The 13,991-nt window shown below is 36.0% G+C and overlaps 1 protein-coding gene across 5 annotated transcripts in view; it reads left to right on the top strand.

Annotated features, from left to right (window-relative positions):
• Positions 1–13,734, top strand: part of LOC127839041 (E3 ubiquitin-protein ligase LRSAM1-like) — a 58,042-nt gene extending 44,308 nt beyond the window's left edge. For all 5 annotated transcript variants that reach the window (XM_052367192.1, XM_052367189.1, XM_052367191.1 and 2 more), the window contains 7 exons: positions 459–614; positions 2,999–3,094; positions 3,593–3,691; positions 4,560–4,691; positions 7,051–7,146; positions 9,409–9,528; positions 10,901–13,734. In XM_052367192.1, coding sequence (XP_052223152.1) covers positions 459–614; positions 2,999–3,094; positions 3,593–3,691; positions 4,560–4,691; positions 7,051–7,146; positions 9,409–9,528; positions 10,901–11,029 — 828 coding nt within the window. In that variant the 3' untranslated portion in view covers positions 11,030–13,734. The remainder of the gene's footprint in view (positions 1–458; positions 615–2,998; positions 3,095–3,592; positions 3,692–4,559; positions 4,692–7,050; positions 7,147–9,408; positions 9,529–10,900) is intronic.
• Positions 13,735–13,991: the final 257 nt, after the last annotated feature.

Below are 13,991 nucleotides of genomic sequence, written 5' to 3'. Positions count from 1 at the left end.
ATAGTGTTAAGCCCTGCTCTTATTTCAACAGTAACCTATTATTCTCTAAATCCTTGCAAGATGTAAACACTAGTATTAATTTTATTAATTCAATTTAAATCTATTTATTTAAGCTAGATTGCATCAAAATCCTAAGGCTTATTGAAAAGCTGTTGAGTTTGTGTCCTGGGTATAATCAGTACTGTATGTCTTTAAGGGAGATTTAAAGAAGGCTCCCTGAGTGGGAATCAAACCTGTGACCTGTTGTTGGCTAGATGGACATTATACACTCTACACCTGACCACTACTATTCTGGTATTGCACATGGAAAACCATGTGCCTCTGTTTATCATTTAAGTTCGTTGTTTTCGAGGAAGCCTTGCAGAGAAAGTACGCTTTACACCTGATCACAACTATACTGGTATTGCTTACGGAAACCCATGTTCCTCTTTTTATTGTTTACGTTTGTTGTTTTCTAGGAAGCCTTGCAGAGAGAGGCTTTTGAGGCCTTACAGCTGCAGAAAGACGTGAAAAACCAGCGGATCCGTGGTCAGATAGCTCTCATACAGGACGAGTTGGCCAGCCTCACTGTGGTCGAGATAGAGAAGAGAGGCTGCAGAATGGAGGAAGAAATGGTAAGAGAGGCTGAAGAATGGAGGAAGTAATGGTAATATAGGCTGCAGAATGGAGGAAGGAATGGTAAGAGAGACTGCAGAATGGAGGAAGAAATGGTAAGAGAGGCTGCAGAATGGAGGAAGAAATGGTAAGAGAGGCTACAGAATGGGGAAGAAATGGTAACAGAGGCTGCAGAATGGAGGAAGAAATGGTAACAGAGGCTGCAGAATGGAGGAAGAAATGGTAAGAGAGGTTGCAGAATGGAGGAAGAAATGGTAAGAAAGGCTGCAGAATGGAGGAAGAAATGGTAAGAGAGGCTGCAGAATGGAGGAAGAATTTGTAAGAGGGGCTGCAGAATGGAGGAAAAAATGGTAAGAGAGGGTGCAGAATGGTGGAAGAAATGGTAAGAGAGGCTGCAGAATGGAGGAAGAAATGGTAAGAGAGGCTGCAGAATGGAGGAAGAAATGGTAAGAGAGGCTGCAGAATGGAGGAAGAAATGGTAAGAGAGGCTGCAGAATGGAGGAAGAAATGGTTATAGAGGCTGCAGAATGGAGGAAGAAATGGTTAGAGAGGGTGCAGAATGGTGGAAGAAATGGTAAGAGATGCTGCAGAATGGAGGAAGAAATGGTAAGAGAGGCTGCAGAATGGAGGAAGAAATGGTAAGAGAGGTTGCAGAATGGAGGAAGAAATGGTAAACTTACCCCAAAAAGTAGAACGCAGTCTGAAAATCTTCATATATTACACTCAGTCCAGGATATTTGCTAGAAAGCTTACCAATGACTTGATAACTCATTAAAAAAGTCATAGAAAAGAACAGCTTGTGTCAATGCATGCCCTTTTTTTTAGCTCGGCTGTTTTCGGAGAAAACCCGAGCTATTGTCATAGCCAGCTCGCCGTCCGCCATCCGCCGTAGGCATCAGGCTAAAACCTTAACATTGGCCATAACTTTTTAAATATTGAAGATAGCAACTTGATATTAGGCATGCACGTGTATCTCATGGAGCTGCACATTTTGAGTGGTAAAATTTCAAGGTGAACATCATTCTTCAAGGTCTAGGGTCGAGAAAACAAAGTCAAGGGAAGTAATAAGCTTTAAATGGACATAGTTATCTGACCTGCCCACGTATATATTTTTGTTAAATAAATCAAAGCGGCACAGTAGGCAGCATTGTGTTTCTGACAAACACATTGTGGTAAAAGGTCAAGGTCATCCTTTACGGTCTACGGTATAAAATACAGATTTAAGGGAAGTAATAAGCTTTAAAGGGAGATAATTATTCAATATTGAACATAGCCACTTTATATATTTGGCATGCATGTGTATCTCATGGAGCTGCACATTTTGAGTGGTGAATCTACAGTCACGGTAATGGCTTTTAATTATTTGCTACTAAAAATAGAGATTTGTTACAGACAATTATTTTCAAGGGAAGTAATTTATATAATTATAAATCTCATATTATATATTTCCTTACCAAAAATTGAAGTTATTTTCACAGTTACTGTACAGATTTATTATTTAGATTGTTTATAACCCAAATGATTGATTTGTCAATTTTTTTTTTTTAAATGATATAATTATAATTTCTTTAATGTTCATTACATACCTGTGTACTTATGTCCATAGATACATGATCGACTCTGGCTATGATCTCTTTTAAACCACAGGCCTTGGTTGTCAGTGATGTCTGACATGGTCATAATTGACTGTAAGACCCTCCCCCCCCCCTGGTTGGATTGGACAAAATTCAAGGGAAGTAATAACCTTTAAAGGGAGATGATTTTTATACCTGCCAAATGATAAATAGAAATTTTATTTCAATGCGGCCCAGTAGGGGGCATTGTGTTTCTGACAAACACATCTCTTGTTGGGTCACTAGGTTAAAGGTCAAGGTCACTGTGACCTCTAAAAAAAATAAAAATAAATTCTGACAAGTTTTCGCAGCCGAGCGTGGCACCTGTTATGCGGTGCTCTTGTTTAGCATACTGGTACATGGAAATGTTGTTTTTGTCAATAAATATACATCACATGATTTAATTTTATCATAAAAACACTCACAATTTCTGCTAATTTTTATTTTTAAACTGCCATCAATATTTCTTCAATCAATGTCCACTATTCATAAGTACAAGTATTATGAATTATGAACAAACATAGGATGTTATGTCATACAATGCTGCATTATTACCTTTGGCTGAAGAATGCTAACATACGTCTAATTGAAACAAATTGCTAATTGCACATAGCCATTTTCACTTTTCTTCTGAGTGGGAAAGATATATAATACATAACACATAATATGATATCAAAAATGAATCATAGCTTTCACAACAGCCTTATTGTATTATTAACATGTATTGATAATCCTACAGAAATGCACATTGACAGTTGACTTAATTGTAGAACCGCCTGGCTGAGAAGCGTAATGCGTTGATAGAGCTGCTGGCCCAGTTAATGGAGGAGCAAGACCGCAGGCAGATTGAACTCAGGCACAGAATGGTAAGCTTTTGTATATAATGTACCTTGACCAATGTTGTGTGGCCAAGTGGATATGGTGTCCTAATAGTGACCAGGAGGTCAAGGGTTCAATCCCCACTGTGGGAGCATTCTTTATATCTCCCTCGAACACAACAAGTACTGGTTCTATACACAGGAATTGGACTTGAGACCATTTCAATTAGCGTTTGGCCTTTATGCAATCAATCTTAAATGAATAGGTTGAAAATAACCAAACTTTTACTATGGTGAATTCTAATGGTTAGTTTTTCTTGGTGAATAAGATAGCACTGGTTTTGTCCAGCAATAACTACACACTACACAACCACAAAGAGGTTGCTGTAGTGTAGAAGATCTTGAGACCACTGTATACTAAGGTCTGCTCTCCAATTGATTATTTGCATATTCTGCACTGACAGCATGTTGGGCATTTTTACCATGACAACTATCTACCTATTGGGTGTGTTACCATGGCAACCACTTGTGTTTCCCTGTTTCTAGGATGAGATGGAGCAGCAGAGAGAGAACGGTCAGGCCGACTACTGGCTTGTGCAGTTCCAGCGTCTTATGGACCAGAAACCAAACAGCCTTATAGACCGGGTCAGTATTTTAGCCATGTAGACAGTTCGAGAAAAAGATTTTCAAAATGTAAGATTCTAGTGCATGAGGCTATGCGGACCCGGACTGTGCCCCAGAACTTCTACTTCACCCTTTACCACTTAGTATAAGTATTTTGACACATTTGTAGTCCCTTAGAAAGTTACATTTAATTAAAGATCTTTCTTACTAAATTCAAGTTTTAAAGGCTTCATTGCCAACCATTTGTTACTGATGAGCAGCAAACAGCATAAAACCGAATAAAACCTGAACAGACTGCGAGGGGCTTTATGCATATGTGTGAAGTGTCGTACCAGCTTAGCCTGTGTAGTTTGAATAGGCTGATAAAGGGCGGCACTTTCCGCTTTTATAGAATTTTTGTTTAAAGAAAGTATCTTCTTAAAAAAATCCAGTTTAGGCGGAAAGTGTCGTCCCTGATTAGCACATGCATTAACTCTTTCAGTGCTGGAACCAAATTTTGAAGGCCTTTGCAAACAGTTTGGATCCAGATGAGACGCCACAGAACGTGGCGTCTCATCAGGATCCAAACTGTTTGCTATTCTGATGGTATTCTTTGAAAAAAATTGAAAAAAATGCTAATTTTTCGAAATTCAGCAGACGACATTGTAGCAGACGACAAATTTCCCAGCATGCAAAGGGTTAAGCCCCATTTTCCCAGAGCATTGCTAATAGCAAAGGTTATTTGAACCCTTTACCACCCAGATAAGAGCTTTGCCTCATTTGTAGTCCCTTGGAAAGTAAATTAAATTTAAAGACCTTTCTAACTAGATTCAAGTTTTAAAGTCTTCATTTCCAACCCTAAGATACTTTACGCACATGCATTAACCCCCCTTTTTCCTCCCTTAATCAGGAACAACGTCTAGAGATCAGTGTGGTGAAGATACTGAACCAGTCTCACGCTGAGGACCACATACCGAGGTTTGCAAGGCATCGTATCACCATAGAAACCATGCTGACCCTGGACGATGATGACCTCAAAATGGTGAGGAACTTTGACCTAAACAAAAATAACAAATTGATGTAAGCCTTCTGGAATGAGAAATCGTCACCATAAAATTTTTGCTGATACTTGAAAATTAAAACCTGAAAATGATTAGACACTTCAAATAAATACAGTAAAACTGCGATAACTCGAGGTAGCACAGGACTGACCTCGATGCTCAAGTAATCGCAGGTTTCGAGTAATCCATGGGTTTTTTTTTTTCACTGTTTGGATTGGTAATGCTTAACTTCTGACAACAAATGCTTTATTTACATGTAGAAAGGTGCATGGAAAAGAAAAGGCTTTGTAAAAATCGCTTAAGGTTACAGTATACTAAACTAAACAATAAAAATGATCGTTCATTCATTTAATTTAATCAACATACACACATAACACATATATAATAAAAAATATTCAAACAATATTCAATGTACATGTAGCATATTTAAAATATCACACAAGGTATGTACATGCGCATGAAAAAAACACGAAATACAACATGATCACTACATAGTTTGTATTTAATTTACATTCAATCAGAATTGTGGTGTGCAAAGTCTAAGATTGAAAACTGTCGCAACCCATTAGCTTCCCAGAACTGATGGCAAAAGATGTTTCGCGATAGAGAGCAGAGCATCTGTAGTTCCTGGTCTGTGCATCTCAAAGGATGACAATTTGCAGTGTTTCTCAAACTGCAACTAACTTCACACCTAATCAAGCGTTTTTTGTCTGCTTGATTGAGCTGTTTTTACAGCTCGATTTTTAGCACCGACCAGACGAGAAAGTGTCTTCAAATAATTGCCAGTTAATTAGGTATGAAATGCCTTTCAGGGACTAGCACTCATCCTTGAGTTATCGTAAATCGCATGTTTGAGTTATTGCGGGTATTTTTATATAAAAAAATAAAGGAAAATGTTAGGGACTTCCTTTAATGCTCGAGTAATCGCCAGTTTTCGAGAAATCACCAGCTCGAGTTATTGCAATTCTACTGTAGTGAATAACTTTTGACCTTGTTTGATGTCAGGCTTTTAAAATTGGGAACGATCATCACCATAGAAATAATGCTAAACTTATAGTGAGAGATTAAAATCTGAAAATGGGGAGAATCTCTGAACTAGAATGATAAATAGAAACTTTAGATGAATTGTAAATCTTTTATTACTATGGACTAGATAGACTAATAAAAACTCTTGATAAATAGTAAATCTTTTGTTCCTTCCTTTGATGAAATACTTTTGAAATTTAAAACAATGACTAAGTAAACTATGTTTATCAAAGATCAAAACCAGAAATGGTCGTTTATTAGACCATAGGAATATAACTGAAATACCTTTGAAAACAGAGAAAACCCTTACATTAAAGCAACTAAAAAAAATAGTGTACAAATTCTGAACAAAAAAATAAGTTTTCGGACACTTTAAAGTATTTTTTTTTTTGTCTCCAAAAATTTAGATACGAAAAATATTTTTAAAATATGAGTATCCGAAAATTTTGAGACATGTAAGTTATGTTTGTTTGTCAATTATAATATTGAAATAAAACCAATGAATACATGTGCAATAATTTGATTGTGTTGTACTCTCCTTTCTCTACTTTAAATAAAGTACAACTTCACTTATTTGCAAATTCATACCTGAAATGGTATACAAGCATTATAATAAACAATAATACTTCCTCCTGAATACGATATCATTTCAAATGCTGTTGGGTGAAACCATTGTTTATTACCAGTATACATGGTTATCTACCCAATAACGCAATTGTAATGGGTCATTGCCATTGCCCACAGGGCATTCATATGCAAGGTTTTATGACTTTAATCCGGTTCTAAATCTCCATGATTGAAGTGTCAAAGATAAGCAAAAACGGGGCAAAAATCTGGTAAAATAGCGCTGTAAAAAATACTGTCCAAAAAATGCAGTCATTAATTATGGACGAAAACCTGTATGTCCGATATAGTCAAGAAAACTTTTTTGGGGGCTATAAAAAGGGGTGTCTGAAAACTTAGTGTCCGAAAACTTTAAGGTTCATAGTAATTATTTACTTATCATCAAGTTATCATTAAGTCATTACGATGGGAACATTTATGACATTAATTAAGTCATTTTTCCAGGGATTGAGTATGTTAATTCTGTATTAACTTTTGTTTTTATACCAATGTGACACCTGTATTCGAGTGGGATTATCTATGTATATAAAAAGGATATTAATGCCAAGAGTTATTTTATACCAGATTTTGACATAGGGGCTTTCAAATGTACTTCGACGTTGTAGTAATTCTTCAGTCAGATATAAGTGGATGGTTTCAACGGAAACCAAGAATGGTAATACTAAAATTCTCTCACTATTTCTGTATCAGATGGGGGTCCATGAGATGGGTGTTCGTAGAGAGATATTGAGGAACATACAGGGGTACCGAGACAAGAACACGACACCCAGTTTCAAGGCTGCTCAGGTATGCTCTAATTCTTTGTTCTCCATCGAACATTATCATTGGTCAAGTTTTAAAAAAAAATACTTTTTTTCATTCATTTTATTCAGGTATCTGTTAAACAAATACTTTTTAGCTCACCTTATTGCTCAAGTGAGCTTTTGTGACCGGTCCGTCTGTCAGTCCGTCCGTTAACATTTGCTCGTAAACACTCTAGAGGCCACATTTCTTGTCCCATCTTCATGAAACTTGGTCAGAAGCTTTGTCCCAATGAAATCTCGGCCGAATTCGAAACTGGGTTGTGCCGGGTCCAAAACTAGGTCACTTGGTCAAAAAAAAGGAAAAACCTTGTAAACACTGTAGAAATCACATTTCATGCCCAATCTTCTTGTAAGTTTGTCAAAATGTTTGTCTTAATGATATCTTGGTTGAGTTCAAAAGTGGTTCTGATCCATTAAAAAACATGGCCGCCAGTGGGCGGGGCAGTTTTCCTTATTTGGCTATAGAGAAACCTTGTAAACACTCTAAGTCACAATTTTTGCCCAATCATCATGAAAGTTGGTCAAAATATTGGTTCAATTGATGTTTCGGATGAGTTCGAAAATGGTCGGGATCGGTGAAAAAACATGGCCGCCAGTGGGCGGGGCATTTTTTTCTATATGTATATGTGGCAGTTTTCCCTATTTGGTTATAGAGAAACCTTGTAAACACTTTAGAAGGCACAATTTTTGCCCAATGATCATGAAAATTGTTCAAAACATTGGTTTTATTGATATCTCGGACGAGTATGAAAATGGTCGGGATCGGTGATAAACATGGCCGCCAGTGGGTGGGGCATTTTTCTCTATATGTTTATAGTGAAAACATGTGAACACAGTAGAAGTCACATTTTTGGCCCAATTTTCATGAAACTTGCTCAGAACATTTGTTTCCTTGATACGAGAGTTGAGTTCAAAAATGGTTCCGGTCAGTTGAATAACATGGCTGCTGGGAGGAGGGCAGTTTTCTCATTATGCCCCCCCCCCCTTTCGAAGAAGAGGGGGTATATTGTTTTGCTCATGTCGGTCCGTCCGTCCACCAGATGGTTTCCGGATGATAACTCAAGAGCACTTATGCCAAGGATCATGAAACTTCATAGGTACATTGATCATGACTTTCAGATGACTCCTATTGATTTTCAGGTCACTAGGTCAAAGGTCAAGGTCACGATGACCCTAAATAGTAAAATGGTTTCAGGATAATAACTCAAGAACACTTATGCCTAGGATCATGAAACTTCATAGATACATTGATCATGACTCGCAGATAACCCCTATTGATTTTCAGGTCACTAGGTCAAAGGTCAAGGTCACGATGACCCGATATAGTAAAAATGGTTTCCGGATGATAACTAAAGAACGCTTAGGCCTAGGATCATTAAACTTCATAGGTACATTGATCATGACTGGAAGATGACCCCTATTGATTTTCAGGTCACTAGGTCAAAGGTCAAGGTCATGGTGACCTGAAATAGGAAAATGGTTTCTGGATGATAACTCAAGAACACTTATGCCTAGGTTCATAACTTCATAGGTATATTGATCATAACTTGTAGATGACCCTAATTGATTATCAGGTCACTAGGTCAAAGGTCAAGGTTACAGTGCCAAAAAACGTATTCACACAATGGCTGTCAAGGTCACGGTGACTCAACTTAGAAAAATGGTTTCCGGATGATAACTCAAGAATGCTTACGATCATGAAACTTCATAGGTACATTGATCATGACTCGCAGATGAAATAATGATGAAACAAAATTTAGGTCAAGTTTGACATTTGGTAAAGATTGAATGAACCGACTCCTCCCAGGTGACTCTTGTTTCATTCATCTGATTTAATGTTCTGTTGAATATGAATAATTTGTTCATCTGAGTAAAGTTTCTGTTATTTTTTTTTTGTCATCAACCAATATCATTGTTGTCTAGCAACAAAGATTCATAGTTCTGTAGGGGTATTAACAAATCATGTTTCAATAAATGTTTGTCTTAACCTTTAATCATGAAAATCCTACTGTTATATCACTCCAATTGATAACAGTGCAGGGCGAAACAACAGATGAACATTATCTCATTGTTAATAAAGTTATTTTCAAAATTTGAGTTTAATTTAAGTGTTTCATTAAATAATGAAATAAAAATAAAATTAAAATTTAACTGTCAAGTTTGCAAAAATATATTTTACAAGATTTATTCATAGTTTCAACTAATTCCCAAAAAGTATCCCTAAAATATGCGCTCTCTTTTTAAGAATGATGATTTCAACATCCCAAGAGCTGCCTGTCCATCGGCCCCAGCTCTGCCCCAATCCCAAATATTGGTTATTGCTAGGGGACTGAACTCTGAGTGCTCCATCTGTATGGACAATACGGTAAGAATGGAGTTGTCTTTCTTGTTAATTTTTTAATAAAGATCTTTATAAATAAATAAATACATAAATAAATAAATATACATATAGGCATTTCCTCAGGATTTTGAACAGCTAGGCAGTGCGGAAGGGGGTTGGTGCGGAAGGTGGTGTGCCCCCGTTCGCTTGTCAAATTTATTTTTGTCTACATGTTCAAATATCAAAATCTACGCTACTTTGGAGCTATTATAACGCATTTTCTTTTACTATTTATTTTATTGTAGCTCAATTTATTGCATGAAAGTCATACATTATAAGATTAAATAACAAATTTGTGTTGATTGGTTGTTGGCAAAATGCAGACAACATTTGGATCATAGCTTGCATGTGCTGTTGAAATTTTCAAGCGTCATGGCGACATGATTGGAAAAATCAAGTGCCGTGGTGAAATTGATTAAGTCCAGGCACCGCAGGTCTGCAGTGCTAAAACCGCCTGGGGAAAAGCCTGATATATATATAATGAACATGTTACCTATTGTACTGTGTGGCATTGAAATTAGATGGTCAAAACTCACTTAATTTTTATTCCCCCATGGGCTGGGAGGGAGAAAAAGATAAAGCATGGTCCTTGTTCATCAGTATGCCTTTATGTCCGTATATTCTAAAGTGTGTTTCAAGCTCCTCTGTAATTACTCGGTGGATCTCTCTCAAACTTTGACAGTTGAATGACCTGTATGTGTAGATGATGTCGTTGAGAGAAAATTTGAGTTCAATTAGTTTGGGCAGAATAATTGCCCTTTGCCTCTCTCATGTCTGTGTTTTAAAAAGTTTGTGTTTTTAATCTTCTGTTCAACTCATTAAATCTTTCTATTTCACAACTGGATGCCTTTAACCCTTTCAGCGCTGGAACCGAATTTTAAAGGCCTTTGCAAACAGTTTGGATCCAGATGAGATGCCACAGAACATGCCGTCTCATCAGGCTCCAAACCGTTTGCTATTCTGATAGTATTCTTTGAAAAAAAATCAAAGAAAATGCTAATTTTAGAAATTCAGCAGACAACATTTAAGCAGACAACAAATTTCCCAGCATGCAAAGGGTTAATGTTTAGATTATCTTAAATAGAAAATGCATGGTCCCCAAACTTGTGTGTACTAAACTCATCTTCAGGTGCTTTGTTGATTTAGTTCTATCATTATTATCGATTTTCCTCCTGAGTAGATGTTTAGGAATTCAGCTTCTATCAATTTTAGCAGAATTACGGCCCTTTCCTTTTTTTCCACTACAGAATCTATAGTTGATTTGTCTGTGTCCCGACATTGTATTATGGGGGCATCAATGTCTGTGACACATTTCTTGTAAAAGATACAAATTTATGATGTCTGGTTCTGACTTTAGTCTGACGTTATCTTCATGAACTGTGGCCACGTCTGCTCGTGCTCCGAATGCTGTGAGAAGGTCGCAGAATGCCCGTTGTGTCGTGCGTCTATAGTACGGCGGGTCAAACTGATGACCACACATGTGTAGTAGCTGTAGATCCACTGCTATGAGGGACTTGACAAAAACTGTTGAAATTCATTTTTGAAATGTTATGTGTCTTTTATCTATATTTATCGAAACGCTTTGTTTGTTATTGTTTTTTTTTATTCCATTGTGATATGTTTTATACAAAAATAAAATTGCATGATTATAAAGCCTGTCTGTTTTCATGCTGAAATTGAATTGATGTTGATTTTTTAGCTCGACTATTATATATGAAATAAATATAGTGGAGCTATTCTACTCCCCCCGGCGTCGGCGTTTCCGTTATGGTTAGCGTGCGAATGTTAAAGTTTTCGTACTACCCTAATTATTTTCATTGTCCCTTGACATATTGCTTTCATATTTTGCATACTTGTTTACCAACATGACCCCAACCTATAAACAAGAGGAGACAACTCTATCGAGCATTTGGTCATTATTATGGCCCCTTTTCCACTTAGAATATGCAGCAAATGTTAAAGTTTTCGTACTACCCCATGTATTTTTAGCTCGACTATTATATATTATCATATTTTCAAAGTTCAACTTCAATTGATTCAAATACTGCCTTTGTTATTTTATTTCAATTTATAAAGTATGCCATTTCAAACTAGGCCTTATGTCCATGTGTAAAGTGTTTTTTGAAACAGCACAGGCTGATATGGTACAACACTTTATGCACAGATTTTTAGCTTTTTGTTCCTCCCCCCCCCCCCCCCCCCCCCCCCCCCCCCAATACGCCTCATAGTTATGTTCATTTCAAAATGCACATCTCTGTGATATTGAGATTAGATGTATAAGATGTATATTTTCTTGTATATCTATCATGACTGCTAATCTAGGATATGTTTTCTTATCCATGTTGAGTAAAAAACTTACAAATTATTACTTTATTAGTTGTTCAAATATTATGTACGCAGGTTGTGTCTGCTAGCTATATTATTTAATGTTGTCATGTAACATCAAAACATGTTTTTGTGGAACGTGTATGTTATATCTTGATGAAAATTTTAGAATGTAAGTATGTAAGTTTAAGACTCTTAAGTATTTAACATGTAATTCCTTTTTATTTAGAACTTGGAATGAACAAGGAACTTTTTGTTTGTTCAGGAGTTAGTTGCCCAAATTATGTCCATTATTTGGTTTTCATTTGGAAGTTAAATGGCATTATAAAATGTAAACTTTAGTTGAATTTTCATTTCGAAGGTGAATCTCATGATTAAATGTAAATTTTTGCAACACTACAGTCATGCAGTATTAATTCCTGTTTGATAGGTTTAATTGCTTTGCTTTGTTGTCAAATCCAGGATTTCCTATGAACAATTTACCCTCTTTTTGTCGTTGAAGGAGAAGTTTCCATTCATCCACAAACATTTCCATGTGATCTTTTTTAAATCACAAAAATGAAAGATATAAGTGTGCTTTGGTATAAATTGACTTAAACCACTAAACAAGTGATATCCACCGGCGATGTTTATGATGGTCTAATATGAAAGGTTAATTTTAAGTAACATTACTACTCAAAATCAACGAAAGTTTCGTACAATATATCGTAAAATAAAGCTAAACAAGTAAAAATCATTGTTCCTTATGGCAATTGCCGAAAACAGATGTTTGTGGATACAAAATGCTCGTTTTTATTATGGTTTTAACATGATACCATTTTAGTGTTGGTGTGTCGTATGAATAGATATAATTGCAGGAAATTAGCATGGAATTTATTGTGTCCCAAATTAATAAAAACGAGCATTTTGTATCTACAAACATCTATGTAATCATACCACATCTAGCGTTGAAATTGTGGTTATTGCTTTGTGGCTATTGCTATAAGGAACACTGATTGTTTAGGTGTTAACTTTATTTTACGAAATACTTTACGAAATTTTCGTTGATTTTGAACTTTAAAGAGACTTTAATGATTGAATGATTTGGAAGCACCAAATATGCTTGACAAAATACCACTATTTATCAGTAAAAAACACAACTATTAGTCACGTATATGGTACTTTTAATTGGTTCAATACCACTATTTATATTTAAAACACCACAAAATCTCAGTTGAAAAATAGGAAGTACAATTCTTAATCCCTTTGTGTGCAATAGATTCATAATGTTCATGATGTGTGATAGCATTTAATGTTTTGTAAGGTATATTATTATTGTATTTATCAAAGATTGTTATATTTAAATGTTGGACATTGTTGCTCTAGATATTTTGTATGTGTTTGACCATGCAAAATGTATTTGGTTGAATTGTGACACATTTATATTATGTGGTTGATACTGTACTTTTCTATTTGCTCTACCATTCCAACTAGCAAACTTATAAGCATTGTTCGGTTGTTATATTAGCCGCGTCATGCAAAAATGGGCATTACGAATTTGTACAGTCTTGTCAGGAGCTTTGCCATCCTTTATAAAGTCAAGCAAGATTTTGTTGTGTCATAAGCAGACCTGGTAGCTCCTGACCATATTGCAAATGGTCTGGTCTGGAGCTATGCTGGTTTCATATGGCATTAAGTCCATTTTCGCAGAACACTCTTCATATGTAGCTACCAGATCCGGTGACTTAAGTTAAACCATGAAAGATTTTACCCTTTACTTGACCAAATTGTTACCAGTATATTAATCATTGATATTGCATGTGTCATGTATTTTTTACTATTTCCATCATTTTATGGTCACACGAGTAATAAAACATTTAAACCTGAGGTAATCTTCACATCTTCTGACTTTGTCATGTTAAAAATAGGCCAATGCACACTGTAAAATTGAAAATGTCAACAAGTCCAGTAAAACGTTTGCATGAGTGTTGACCCGGTCACGAAACTTTTAGAATCAAAACTAAGTTTGTAAATGCAGACAGTAATAGTTAATTGCAGAAAGGTTTAAGAATCTAATTAAATTCAATATCCATATGATCCTTCCGAATGAAACTGTTTTTAGCTCCACTGGCCAAAGGCCAGCA

The sequence above is a fragment of the Dreissena polymorpha genome, chromosome 7 (genome assembly GCF_020536995.1).
Source record: "Dreissena polymorpha isolate Duluth1 chromosome 7, UMN_Dpol_1.0, whole genome shotgun sequence".
Classification (NCBI taxonomy): domain Eukaryota; kingdom Metazoa; phylum Mollusca; class Bivalvia; order Myida; family Dreissenidae; genus Dreissena; species Dreissena polymorpha.
This window is presented reverse-complemented; position numbering and strand designations above follow the sequence as displayed.